This window comes from Chiloscyllium plagiosum, chromosome 9 (assembly GCF_004010195.1).
Source record: "Chiloscyllium plagiosum isolate BGI_BamShark_2017 chromosome 9, ASM401019v2, whole genome shotgun sequence".
NCBI lineage: Eukaryota > Metazoa > Chordata > Chondrichthyes > Orectolobiformes > Hemiscylliidae > Chiloscyllium > Chiloscyllium plagiosum.
Window position 1 is genome coordinate 68,991,857 of NC_057718.1, and position 13,297 is coordinate 69,005,153.

The window sequence follows — 13,297 nt, forward strand, 5'->3', positions numbered from 1 at the left end:
GGAGTCCAGAACTGGAGGGCATAGGTTTAGGGTGAGTGGGGAAAGATATAAAAGAGACCTAAGGGGCACCGTTTTCACGCAGAGGGTGGTACGTGTATGGAATGAGCTGCCAGAGGATGTGATGGAGGCTGGTACAATTGCAACATTTAAGAGGCATTTGGATGGGTATATGAATAGGAAGGGTTTGGAGGGATATGGGCCAGGTGCTGGCAGGTGGGACTAGATTGGGTTGGGATATCTGATCGGCATGGACGGGTTGGACCAAAGTGTCTGTTTCTATTCTGTACATCTCGATGACTCTAAGTCAGTGCTGTGATCACTATGTATGGAAACTCTGAGCAATTATGCACCCCCAACTGCATTTCTTTGATGGCTAGTAGCAAGCTAGTTTCTATTGGGGTTGCTGTCCCTTTCGAATAATTCCCATTCCAAGAGCTGACAGCTCATTGGGGCTACCAAGAAATTTGGCCAATTCTGACACTGCGTCTGAAAGGTGAGGATGCTGGGAACAGGCCACCCTCCCAATCAGGGAGCTAGGATCAGGAGTCCGCAAAGCGAATTATGACTTGTATTGTGAAGGAAGAGAGGTTGTAATGGTGGTGGCCTTTGTTGCTGGGGTCTCTTCACTGCAACGCGGAATCTTTGAATTGGGGTACTCCTTGTCTTGAGCTCACAGAGAGCTCTACATGTAGCAGTTCTCCTTCACCCAGCACTCATAAAATGTCATAGTTGCAAGAAGGAAATGGGCACTTTGTAGGTGAAAATGCTGTGGCAATGAGAGGAGTCAGCAGATGCAGTTCCTCGCGGTGAACGGTAGCAGCAGGGATACCCTCCTGGCATTCGGGGCTAACAGAGGCAGTGGTGGCTTGTCCACCAATTGGAGGCAGTGGCAGTGGACCGTTTAAGATGGCATGGCTAGCAAGGTAACATCTCAAAGGAGAGCAGCCTGAGCGGGATTCTTGGCAAGATGGTATCAGCAGCCTGATCTGACAGTGGAGCTGGGGATTCCTGTTTGCAGGATGAGTATGGGTTCACCACCAGGCCCAGCATTGGTGGTGGCGTGGGCGAGGCAGACCCTAAGGCGAAGGAGTGCTGCCTAAAGAGTAGTGATTCCTTTGTTGGTGGGTCTGATGCAGGTGGTGAGATGGTGAACAAGGGGAGGCAGCACAGTTGTCATGGGTGAGCTGGCTCAGGACTCTCTTTTAGTTATATCTTTTATTCTTTTTATTCAAAATAGCACCGGATTTTGGCAACTGTTGAAGCTTTTCACTGTATTTTATTGTATTATTCACTGTATAATGCAAGTGACAATAAATAAATCATTAAACCATCAGGACTAGAACACAAGTGACAGATTTGACAACAGAGATGCCAATTTACACAGCATGAAAACAAAATGCTGATCATTTGGCCCAAAGTTGTGTAGAAAAAACAAAAACTGTTAACTATCAGCCTTTATTCTCAGACACAATGACCAATTAGACTCTCCCTGTCTGGTCTTCGTCTCTGTCATCCTAGTTCATCTCAGGATTCTCAATCTCAGCTTCCTGCTCACAGATTTCCTTTCCTTCCTGCATCTCCTCCTCTGATAACCCAACTCTAATTTGGCAACTAGGTTGTGAACGTACATGATACCACTGCATCAGGGTATAGTGTGTGGTATTACCTCGCCAGTCTGGGCATCAGAACCTATCAAGAGGAGTCATATGGTCTGTTCTACAATGGTCAAAGCTCAGAAAGCATCATGTATCTCCTTAGTGTCAATCTGAGGAGTTTTTAGAGATGTCTACTGGTATGATTTAGAGGGAATGTACCTGATGTTGCCCAGTAACCATCCTTGTTGGGCAGAAGACTTTTGAAAAGGCTGGTGCTGATGAGTAGCCCAGGATGGTAATCATCATGGCAGCTCCCAGGATAACCAGCAAACATTAGCTGTTTTAGTCACAAATTAAGAGAGTGGGATCTTTTTTCTATTTTGAAGACTGTTTTTTCATGATAGGGCACCCTAACTGCCATGTGTCAATCAGTGCCTGATTCCTTGGAGGGAGAAAGAAATGTCTACCACATGGGCAGAAGTTAATTGTGAAGACAAAGATAATACAGTGAATTATGCAGTTAATGAGAGACAGATACATGGATACTAGGTTTTCACCAGCTGATAGAGAGATACTGATCGATTAATTGTTAATTATGTCAATGGTGAAAAGCTGATTTTTGGACACTTACCTGGTTATTACATCCACCATTATTCTCGCCATCTCTGGGAGCAGAAAATCAGACTCCTTAATTTGAATTAGAAGGATTACTACAGGGATGTATTAGATTAGATTAGATTAGATTACAGTGTGGAAACAGGCCCTTCGGCCCAACAACCTGAGGCGGGAATTGAACCTGGGTCTCAGGCGCTGCGAGGCAGCAGTGCTAACCACTGTGCCACCGTGCCACCCATAAAACTAGAACACCCAGAGGAAACCCATGCAGACACAGGAAGAATGTGCAAACTTCACACAGACAGTCACCCAAGGTGGGAATCGAACCCAGGTCCCTGGCACTGTGAGGCTGCAGTGTTAACCACTGAGCCACATGCCAGCCTTTTTTTTTTTAAGTTTCGACAGTTAAAGTGATTTGATTACAGTTTGCAAAATATTAAAAAAGAGATTAATTATTTCCATTGGTTGGGAAGTCTAGGATTCGGGTTCATAGTTAAAAATTACAGCTGACATTTCAGGAATGAAATTGGTAAATACTTCTACATAAAAAGGGCAAGAGATGGTTGGAACTCTATTTTACTTGATCAATTACTAAGTTTTAGATTGCCGCTAGCTAGAAGTTAAGAATGTGTTAAAGAGGTATAGATCAGCCATGACTTCATTGTCAGACTGAAGAGGCCTGGGAGACTCAATGGCCCACTCCCTTTCCCATATTCTTATGCCTCATTCATGAATTCCTGTTGCCAAGCATTGAAATTCTGAACCTTGTTTTATGTTGTAATTGGTCTCAACGGCAACATAGTTCCATGACATAATTAATTTAAATGTTGTACGTCCAACTTTTAGGAAAATGCAAAGACTTGCTACAGCAGATTAATGTTAGTGATGCATTTCTATGTATCATGACAAAGTAACCTGATCACAAGAAATAGCAGTGGGAACAAACCATATTGCCTATTTATTGTGATCTTCGGTGATTCTATGCTTCCGCCCTACTTTCCTGCCCACTCCCCGTACCTTTTGATTCCCTGAGAGATCAAAAAGAAAAATCAATACCAGCCTTAAGTATATTCAGTGTTGGAGCAATCCCAACCCTCTGACATGGACAGTTCTAAAAATTTGCAACCTGTTAAATGAAGTAATTTTTCCTCATCACAGTCCTTAATGAACAGCCCCTGACCTGAAACTGTGTTCCCATTTTTAACATTTTCCAGCCAGAGAAAACTCTCTTTCAGTGTCGGCCCTAATCAAGCCTACCCTGATAGGCGATGATTTTCTCAACTTTGTTTTGCTAAAGAATGCTAGCCATAGAATATAGAACATAGAACATTACAGCGCAGTACAGGCCCTTCGGCCCTCGCTGTTGCGCCGCCCTGTCATACTAATCTGAAGCCCATCCCACCTACACTATTCCACGTAGGTCCATTTGCCTGTCAATGCATTTAAACTTGGCGAATCTACTACCGATGCAGGCAAAGCATTCCATACCCTTACTACTTACTACCCCATGATGAGACAATAATTCTGTTACTATATTTCTGTTAGATTTGATCACGGACAGATGTTGGTAACTTTTCAGGATAGTCGGATGGCTCTGAAAGTTTTGGATCTAGATGGAAAAATGGTAAGTCTGGTTTAATGCAAAACAGTCTCCATTTTATGCCCTAGCATGTTAAATTAAAATGCTGTCAGTCATTTTAATAATGTGATAACTGAACTTAAGAATGCACTTTATGTATGTCACTAAGAAATGCGAATTGCCACAATAAATTAAGCCATTACTTTCTGCTTTTCTGGCATATTTGGGATGTAATGTATGGTTAATTAGCATTGTTTTGAGAGTACATAGAATAAGCCATAGGAGCAAAGTTAGCCCCCACCATTTAATTGCAATGGTTGAGTAATGCCATTAAAATCTAGGTTTAAAACTTACTGACTTGCTAGTACTTGTTTCCTGCCGTTTGCTATTTTAACACAGAGTTTTCTTAAGTAATCCAGCTATTGGCCGAAGCAAGCAGTAACCTGGTTGATGTATTCAAAATGCATTATTTAGCAACCCAAACCAATTTAGTATGAAAACGAAATTTGTGCTGCATTGATTTGCTGAGTAAAATCTAATGGAATGGTTTACAAAACAAAGGGACGAAGAGATCACAAAATCCCCTAAAACTACTATTCTGAACCTTGGGGTTTTAAAAGAGGTAGCTGCAAAGATTGCAGATGCATTAGTTTGATCATCCAGAATTCCTCAGGTTTATTGGAGGGATTTCAAGGTGATAGTTATAATCACACTACTTGCAGGGAGGTGACAGCATAGTGTTAGTGTGACTGGTCTTGTAATCCAGAAACCAATGTACATGTTCTGGCAGTTGGTTTCACCATGGCAGATGGTAAAATTTGAATTCAGTAAGATCTGGAATCTAAAGCTAGTCTAATTGTGGCCATGTAACCATTATCAATTGTTGTAAAAAATAATCTGAAACATAATGTCCTTCATGGATGGAGATCTGTCAGTCCTGCATCTGGTTAACTTTTACATGCTCTCTGAAATGTTTTAGCAAGCCACATAATGCAAGGTCACTTAAAGATGGTAATAAATACTGACCCTGCCAGTGATACCCACCTCCCATGAAAGGATAAGGAAAAAAATTAGGAAAAGTGGAAGTGGGAAAATTAGAACCATATGCTAGCTAATATAACATCAGTAGTAGCAGTAAATGCTGGAATCTATTATTAGAGACTTGGCTACAGGAAACTTAGAAAATCATCAATCCATTTAACTCTGTTCAATTATATTTTGGCACATAAACCATGCTTAACAAACCTATTCAAACGTTTTGCGGACGTAACTAGTAGGGTGGATAAGGGGAAACCAATAGATGTAGTCAGTGTATATGTATTTTCAAAAGTAATTTAATAAAGTAGGAGCAACAATGATTGGGATAAATATATTAACTTGGATTGAATGAATAGAGAGTGAAAAACAGGAATAAATGGGATATTTTCAGGTTGTTGGACTGCAACCACTGAGGTTTTGTGTGGATCAGTAATTGGACTTCAGCTTTATATAATAGAACATTACAGTGCAGTACAGGCCCTTCGGCCCTCAATGTTACACTGCCCTGTGAAACCAATCTAAAGCCCATCTAACCTACGCTATTCTATTCTCATCCATACGTCTATTCAATGACCATTTAAATGCCTGTAAAGTTGGCAAGTCTACAACTATTGCAGGCAGTTCCACACCCCTACTACTCTCTGAGTAAAGAAACTACCTCTGACAGGGAGAAAGTGAGGACTGCAGATGCTGGAGATCAGGAAGAAGGGCTTATGCCCGAAGCGTCGATTCTCCTGCTCCTTTGATGCTGCCTGACCTGCTGCGCTTTTCCAGCAACACGTTTTTCAACTACCTCTGACATCTGTCTTCTATCGATCACTTCTCAATTTGAATCTATGCCCCTTCGTGTGACCATCACCATCTGAGGGAAAATGGTCTCACTGTCCACCCGATCTAACCCTCTGGTTATCTTATATATCTCAATTAAGTCACCTCTCAACCTTCTTCTCTCGAATGAAAACAGCCTCAAGTCCCTCAACCTTTCCTCATAAGACCTTCCCTCCATACCAGGCAATATCCTAGTAAATCTCCTCTGAACCATCTCCAAAGCTTCGACGTCCCTTCCGATAATGCAGTGACCACAACTATATGCAATTCTCTAAGTGCAGCCACACCATGACTTCATGGTTCCGAAACTCAATCCCTCTACTAATAAAAGCTAACACACAGTATAGGTTAGAGTGGTGCTGGAAAAGCACAGCTGCTAAGGCAGCATTCGAGGAGCAGGAAAATCGACGTTTCGGGCAAAAGCCCTTCAGGAATTCCTGATGAAGGGCTTTTGCCTGAAACATCGATTTTCCTGCTCCTCGGATGCTGCCTAACCAGATGTACTTTCCCAACATCACTCTAATCTAGACTCTGATTTCCAGCATCTGCAGTCCTCACTTTTGCCTAACACACTGTATGCCTTCTTAACAGCCCTATCAACCTGGGTGGCAACTTGGGGACTCTATGTACATAGACACTGAGATCTCTCTGCTCATCTACACTACCAAGAATCCTACCATTTGCCCAGTACTCTACATTCCTGTTACTCCTTCCAAAGTGAATCACCTCAAACTTTTCTGCATTAAACTCCATTTGCCACCTCTCAGCCCAGCTCTGCAGCTCGTCTATGTCCCTCTGTAACCTACAATATCCTTCAGCACTATCCACAACTGTACCACCTTAGTGTTGTCCACAAATTTACTAACCCATCCTTCTAGACCCTCATCAAGATCGTTTATAAAAATAACAAACAGCAGTGGACCCAAACCAGATCCTTGTGATACACCACGAGTAACTGAACTCCAGGATGAACATTTCCCATCAACCACCACCCTCTCTCTTCTTTCAGCTTGCCAATTACTGATTCAAACCATTAAATCACCCTCAATCCCATACCTCCAAATTTTGTGCAGTAGTGTACAGTTGAGAACCTTATCAAACGCCTTACTGAAATCCATATACACCACATCAACAGCTTTACCCTCATCCACCTGTATGGTCACCTTCTCAAACAACTCTAAGGTTTGTGAGGCACGACCTACCATTCACAAAACCGTGTTGACTATCCCTAATCCACTTATTCCTATCGAGATGATTATAAATCCTATCTCTTATAACCTTTTCAACACTTTACCCAAACAGAAGTAAGGCTCACTAGTCTATAATTACCAGGGTTGTCTGTACTCTTGAACAAGGGAACAACATTTGCTATCGTCCAGTATTCTGGTACTATTTCTGTAGACAATAAACACACAAATATCAAAGCCAAAGGCTCGGCCATCTTCTCCCTGGCTTCCCAGAGAATCCTAGGATAAATCCCATCTGGCCCAGGGGACTTATCTATTTTCACACTTTCCGGATTTTCCAACACCACCACCTTGCCATCTAGTCTAATATCCTGATTCTTAGTATTCTCCTCGACAACGTTGTCTTTTTCAAGTGTGAATAATAATGAAAATCTATATTAATTTCTTAACTGAAGCTGTAAAATATCTAAGTTTGAGGAGGGTTCAAGGCTAAATGGGAATATAAGAAGTGAGGACAATATAAAGACACTGCAGAGAGTTATAAACAATTTAGTAAGTGAGCAGATGGTAATAAGTGTGATGAAATGGAAAGTTATCCACTTTGAGAAGAAAAACAAAAACAATATTTTTTGTTGTAAAATTGGGGAATGTTTGCCTTCAAATGGTGCTGGGTGTCCTTTTATATGATTTACAAGAGGTTAACAGGGAGGGACAGCAATCAGTGAAGTAGGGTAATGTTAGATTAGTTTTTGTCAAAAAGAGAATATAAAAGTAAGAAAGTCTTAGTAACCTTGTGCAGGACATTGGTATGACCATGCCTGGTGTTTCATGTGCAGTTTTGATCTCCTTACCTGTTAAGGAAGTGCAACAAATCGTTCATGATGTAATTACCCTATGAGAAGGGATTCAGCAGTCTAGCCCTGTTATCATCTGATTTGGTGTGAAGGGATACCCAGGACTAATGGAACGAAAAAACAGGTGATGGATATATTAGTTAGGGGTTAATTTGGTGCAAAATGGTTGTACAAATATTGGGAGGTGGTAATCATTGGGAGCATTTTATGGAGTACAGTTAACTAAAAGAACTGTATATAAATAGTTATCTTTTTGTGTATAGCAAGGGCTGGGTCTCCAAAAAAGTTGATAAGAGGAAAATCAGAATATGAGAATAAACTTGCTAGGAATAAGGGGAGCTAGCTAATTGAAGATAAAATTGGCTTGAAGGTAGGAGACAGTATGTAGAGATAGAGAATTGCTTTTCAGACTAGAGGCTTGTGACCACCAGTGTGCCACAAGGTTCAGTGCTGAGTCTGTAGTGATTGTAATGAGATCCGCAGGTGGACCTCAATGAATATGAGTTCCCTGATTTAGAATGATAGCCCCATCAGCTATTACGAGGGGGCATAACTTTAACTTAAAGGGTGGTAGGTATAGTACAGATGTTAGGGGTAGATTCTTTACTCAATGAGTCGTGAGTTCATGGAATGCCCTGCCAGTAGCAGTAGTGGACTCTCCCTCTTTATGGGCATTTAAACGGGTATTGGATAGGCATATGGAGGATAGTGGGCTAGTGTAGGTTAGGGGGGCTTGGATCGGCGCAACATTGAGGGCCAAAGGGCCTGTACTGCGCTGTATTCTTCTATGTTCTGTGTAAGTAGGTCATTCAGCCCATCGGGTCTATACTGATCCTTGAAGAGCATCCATTGGGAGCTTGATCAGATGGGCCAAAGGGCCAAGGAGTGGCAGATGGAGTTTAACTTAGATAAATGTGAGGTGTTGGGTTTTGGTATGGCAAACCAAGGCAGAATTATATAGTTAATGGTAGGGTCCTGTGGAATGTTATTGAACAACAAGACCTAGGTGCATAGTTCCTTGAAAATTGAGTCACAGGTAGACAGGGTGGTGAAGAAGCCATTTAGCAAGCTTGCCTTCATTGGTCAGTACACTGAGTATAGGAGTTGGGACATCATGCTGCAGCTGTACAGACGTTGGTGAGGCCACTTCTAGAATATATGTACAATTCTGGATGGCCTTCTATAGAAAGAATTTTGTTAAACCTAAGAGGGTGAGAAAGCGATTTACATGGAAAATGTTGATACTAGAGAGTTTGATTTATAGGGAGAGGCTGAATAGGCTGGGACTTTTTTCCCCGAAGCCTTAGAGGCTGAGGTGTGACTTCCTAGAGATTTATAAAATCATGAGGGGCCTGTATAGAGTGAATATGCAAGGTCTTTTTCCCAGGATGGGGTAGTCCAAAACCAGAGGGCATTGGTTTAAACTGAGAGAGGAAAGGTAGTGAGGGGTAACATTTTCACAGAGGGTGGTTATGTGTATGGAACAAACTATCAGAGGAAATAGTGGAAGTGGGTACAATTGCAATATTTAAAAGGAATCTGGGTGGATATATGAATAGGAAGGGTTTAAAGGAATAAGGACCAAATGCTGGCAAATGGGGCTAGGTCAGATTGGGATGTCTGGTCAGCACAGATTGGACCAAAAGTTTTGTTTCAATGGTGTAGGACTCTATAAAATCGAATCATAAAAGCTAATGTAAAGGAAGAGAATAACTAAAATAAATGTTGACCCCTTAGAAGCAGAGGCAGGAGAAGTTATTATTCAGGTTGTGGAAATGATCGAGATAGTGAATAAATATTTTGTGTCCGTCTTCAGTAGAAAGCAATTTAAATAACATAGCAGGAGTTGATCAAGGAGGTATTACAAGTGAGAAAATTAAGGTAATTCAAATCAGCAGAGAAATATCCTGTAGACGTTAGAGGTCTGAAATCAGACAAATCTCTGTGACCAAATGGCCACCAACTTATAATTCTAATAGACCTGCAGGAATAGTTGAAGTGCAGGCTGAATTTGTCCAAAATTTCTTAGATTCTGGAACAGACCAGCATTTTAGAAGTTAACAAATGTTATATCACAGTTCAAGAAAGTAGGAAGAGAGAAAATAATGAATGACAAGCTTGCAATAAATCTTAGGGAAAATGCTGAAATCTGTGTTTAAGAAATCCTTTACAATTCACTTAGAAAAGTATGGTGTGATTAAAGCAAATCAACAGTGCTCCAAAATAATTTGGAAGTAATGGGGGGATCAAGGGAGAGATAGTTTAACTTTTTCAATAAAAACAGATCTGAGGAAAATAGTTATACAAAACTTTGACATTCAACAAAGTTGATGTTTTAAACTACATTGCACTTTAGGTAGAATGTCGAAGATTTGAGTGGGGTACTGGAAAAGCACAGCAGGTCAGGCAGCATCCAAGGAGCAGGAATTGAGCTTTTGCCAAAAACGTTGAATTTCCTGCTCCTCGGATGTTGCCTGACCTGCTGTGCTTTTTCAGCACCACACTCCTGACTCTAATCTCCAGCATCTGCAATACTCACTTTCGCCCTGTCAAAGATTTGGACACGTTGTAAAAGAGACTTCCAAGAACAGCACCAGGGTGGAGAGGTTTCAGTCATGTGGAGATTTAAGCTGAAGCAGTTTAAAATGGGATTTTATGGAAGTGTTTAACGTGATGAAAAATTCTTATTGAGTAGGTAAGGATAAACTGTTGCAGCTTGGAGGAGGATTGGATACTAGAGGAAGGTGTCAGACAATTGACAAATGAGCTAAAGGAGAGATGACATTTGTTTACCTGATACTTCACTACGATTTGATGTGTGCTAAAAGGAAGGTAGAAACAAATTTTATGCAATTATTTGTTTGTGCAGTCCCATCAATTTAAATTATGATTTAACACCTTCAAGGTTAACGGCAGAGTGGTGTGTATAAAACCCCGAACAAGAAACTGGCTTAATAATCTACATGAAGAAATTAATATAAACAGAAACAGTATTGCACCGATGTCTCCGACTGCAAATTCTTGCCTGCTTGAAGAAACTTTTGATTTTAACAGTCTGGATTATGATACTGAAGGTAATTCATATGCCTCATGTGCAAAATTACTACCAAATGATACTAAAAATGCAGTGATAATGTGGATATTGATGTGCCAGAATGCCAGTTGTCACAACACAGGTTCCTACGCAATACGTTCAGAACTTCAGTAAATGCTGAGTAGAGAATGGATCATCCTCAACAATGAAACACACTCCAAGCATCTCATCCACAACAATCACCTCAAAAAGAGTTTTAACTTGTGCAAAGCTAGAAAACTGCCAGTAATAGAGCTTGCTTCATTTATTTCACCCCTTTGTGGTTATTATTCTATCAATGTATTTTCTATCAAGTTCCTAGAAATGGTTAACATTCCCAATGATTGCCAATTCACAATTGTAATCATCATCTTGTCACTGTCTCCAGGGTAATACCTTTTTGTTCACTTCACAAATCTAAACCCAAAACTTAATCATAGTTAACTACGTAGCAATTGATTATATTTTCCTGGAAGGAGGATTCCCTGGGGGTAGATTAATTAGTATTGTAATTCTTCTATCAAAGATCTGTCCACTAAATTGTAAGTACAAGCATTTGTAGAATAGCTCGTTGTCTAAGAACTATATACAAATTTTAACAATACCATCACCTGTACCACTGAAAGTGGCGAGGCTTATAATATGCATCATGTGACCTGCCTGCTGACTACCCGTTCACCCTCATAAGCCTTTCATTTTACAAAGGGTTTAATAGCCACTTAAAAGTCTCTTTATTGGCTGAGAGTGGGGACTTCCTTTGGATATCATCATCCAAGACAACACCAACAAAATCATTGCTTCCACCCTTTAATACTTCCTGTATGCCTCTTGGATGTGGCTGTTTTGCCTCACTTGCTGAGATCTGCCTGCCTGGACCTGTCAATGCTCCTGAATTCCATGAATTTTGTCCATACTTCTTCCTGCCTGTAGTCCCAGCAGTGGACTGTTCTACTTAGCTGAGAACAAATCCAAGGATTTCATGAAAGCCTGGTATGCAGTGTTTGAATGATTTATTGGACTGGCAGATTACAATTCTTTTATTTTAGAGTCATAGAGATGTACAGCAAGAAAACGGACTCTTCGGTCCAACTCGTCCATGCCGACCGGATATCCCAACCCAATCTAGTCCCACCTACCAGCACCCGGCCCACATCCCTCCAAACCCTTCCTATTCATATACCCATCCAGATGACTTTTAAGTGTTTCAATTGTACTAGCCTCCACCACTCCCTCTGGCAACCCATTCCACACACGCACCACCCTCTGCATGATTAGATTTTTAGATTAGATTCCCTACAGTGTGGAAACAGGCCCTTCAGCCCAACCAGTCCACACCAACCCTCCGAAGAGTAACCCACCCAGGCCCATTTCCCTCTGACTAATGCACCCAAAACTATGGGCAATTTAGCATGGCCAATTCACCTGACCTGCACGTCTTTGGACTGTGGGATGAAACCGGAGCACATGGAGGAAACCCACGCAGACATGGGGAGAATGTGCAAACTCCACACAGTCAGTCGCCCGAGGTGCTGCGAAAAAGTTGCCCCTTACATCTCTTTTATATCTTTCCCATCTCACCCTAAACCTATGCTGTCTAGTTCTGGACTCCCCGGCCCCAGGGAAAAGACCTTGTCTATTTACCCTATCTGTGCCCCTCATGATTTTATAAACCTCTATAAGGAAACCCCTCAGCCTCCGACGCTCCAGGGAAAACAGCCCCAGCCTATTCAACCTCTCCCTATAGCTCAAATCTCTTAACTGCGCGTGTGATGGGGTTATGATTAAAAAGGTTGGGCTTTAGGTTGTAGTCCTTAAGGAGATTACATTTTTCCCTATCTGTGTTTTGCTAAAGTTACATATTAATAATAAATTGTTAATTTTTGTTTGTGATGTAACCTTAGTGTCCAAGATCTGTTAATTGTAAAATTTGTGATTTTTAAGGCAATTTTGAAAGTCATTGAGTGTTTTGGTTTCACTATGTTGTGACTCCAGTTATAACGAGGCTATTTTGGTTTGACTTACAGAGTCATAGACATGTACAGCATGGAAAAAGACCCTTCAGTCCAACTCGTCCATGCCGACCAGATATCCCAACCCAATCTAGTCCCACCTGCCAGCACCCGGCCCAGATCCCTCCAAACCCTTCCTATTCATATACCCATCCAGATACCTTTTGAATGTTGCAATTGTACCAGCTTCCACCACTTCCTCTGGAAGCTCATTTCACACCCGTATCACCCTCTCCCTTAGGTCTCTTTTATATCTTTCCCCTCTCGCCCTAAACCTATGCCCTCTAGATCTGGACTCCCTCATCCCAGGGAAAAGACTTTGTCTATTTATCCTATCTATGCCCTCATGATTTTATAAACCTCTATAAGGTCACTCCTCAGCTCCAGGGAAAACAGCCCCTGCCTATTCAACCTCTCCCTATAGCTCAAATTGTTCAGCAACACACCCTGGGACCTTACCATTAAGTGTATAAGTCCTGCTAAGATTTGCTTTCCCAAAATGCAACATCTCACATTTAT

General features: G+C 41.4%; 1 protein-coding gene across 1 annotated transcript in view; it reads left to right on the plus strand.

The window, feature by feature from the left end:
• LOC122553185 (synaptojanin-2-like) overlaps positions 1–10,904 on the plus strand; it is a 203,395-nt gene extending 192,491 nt beyond the window's left edge. Inside the window, exons 20-21 of the mRNA XM_043696773.1 lie at positions 3,756–3,834; positions 10,602–10,904. Coding sequence (XP_043552708.1) covers positions 3,756–3,834; positions 10,602–10,904 — 382 coding nt within the window. The remainder of the gene's footprint in view (positions 1–3,755; positions 3,835–10,601) is intronic.
• The last annotated feature ends 2,393 nt before the right edge of the window (positions 10,905–13,297 follow it).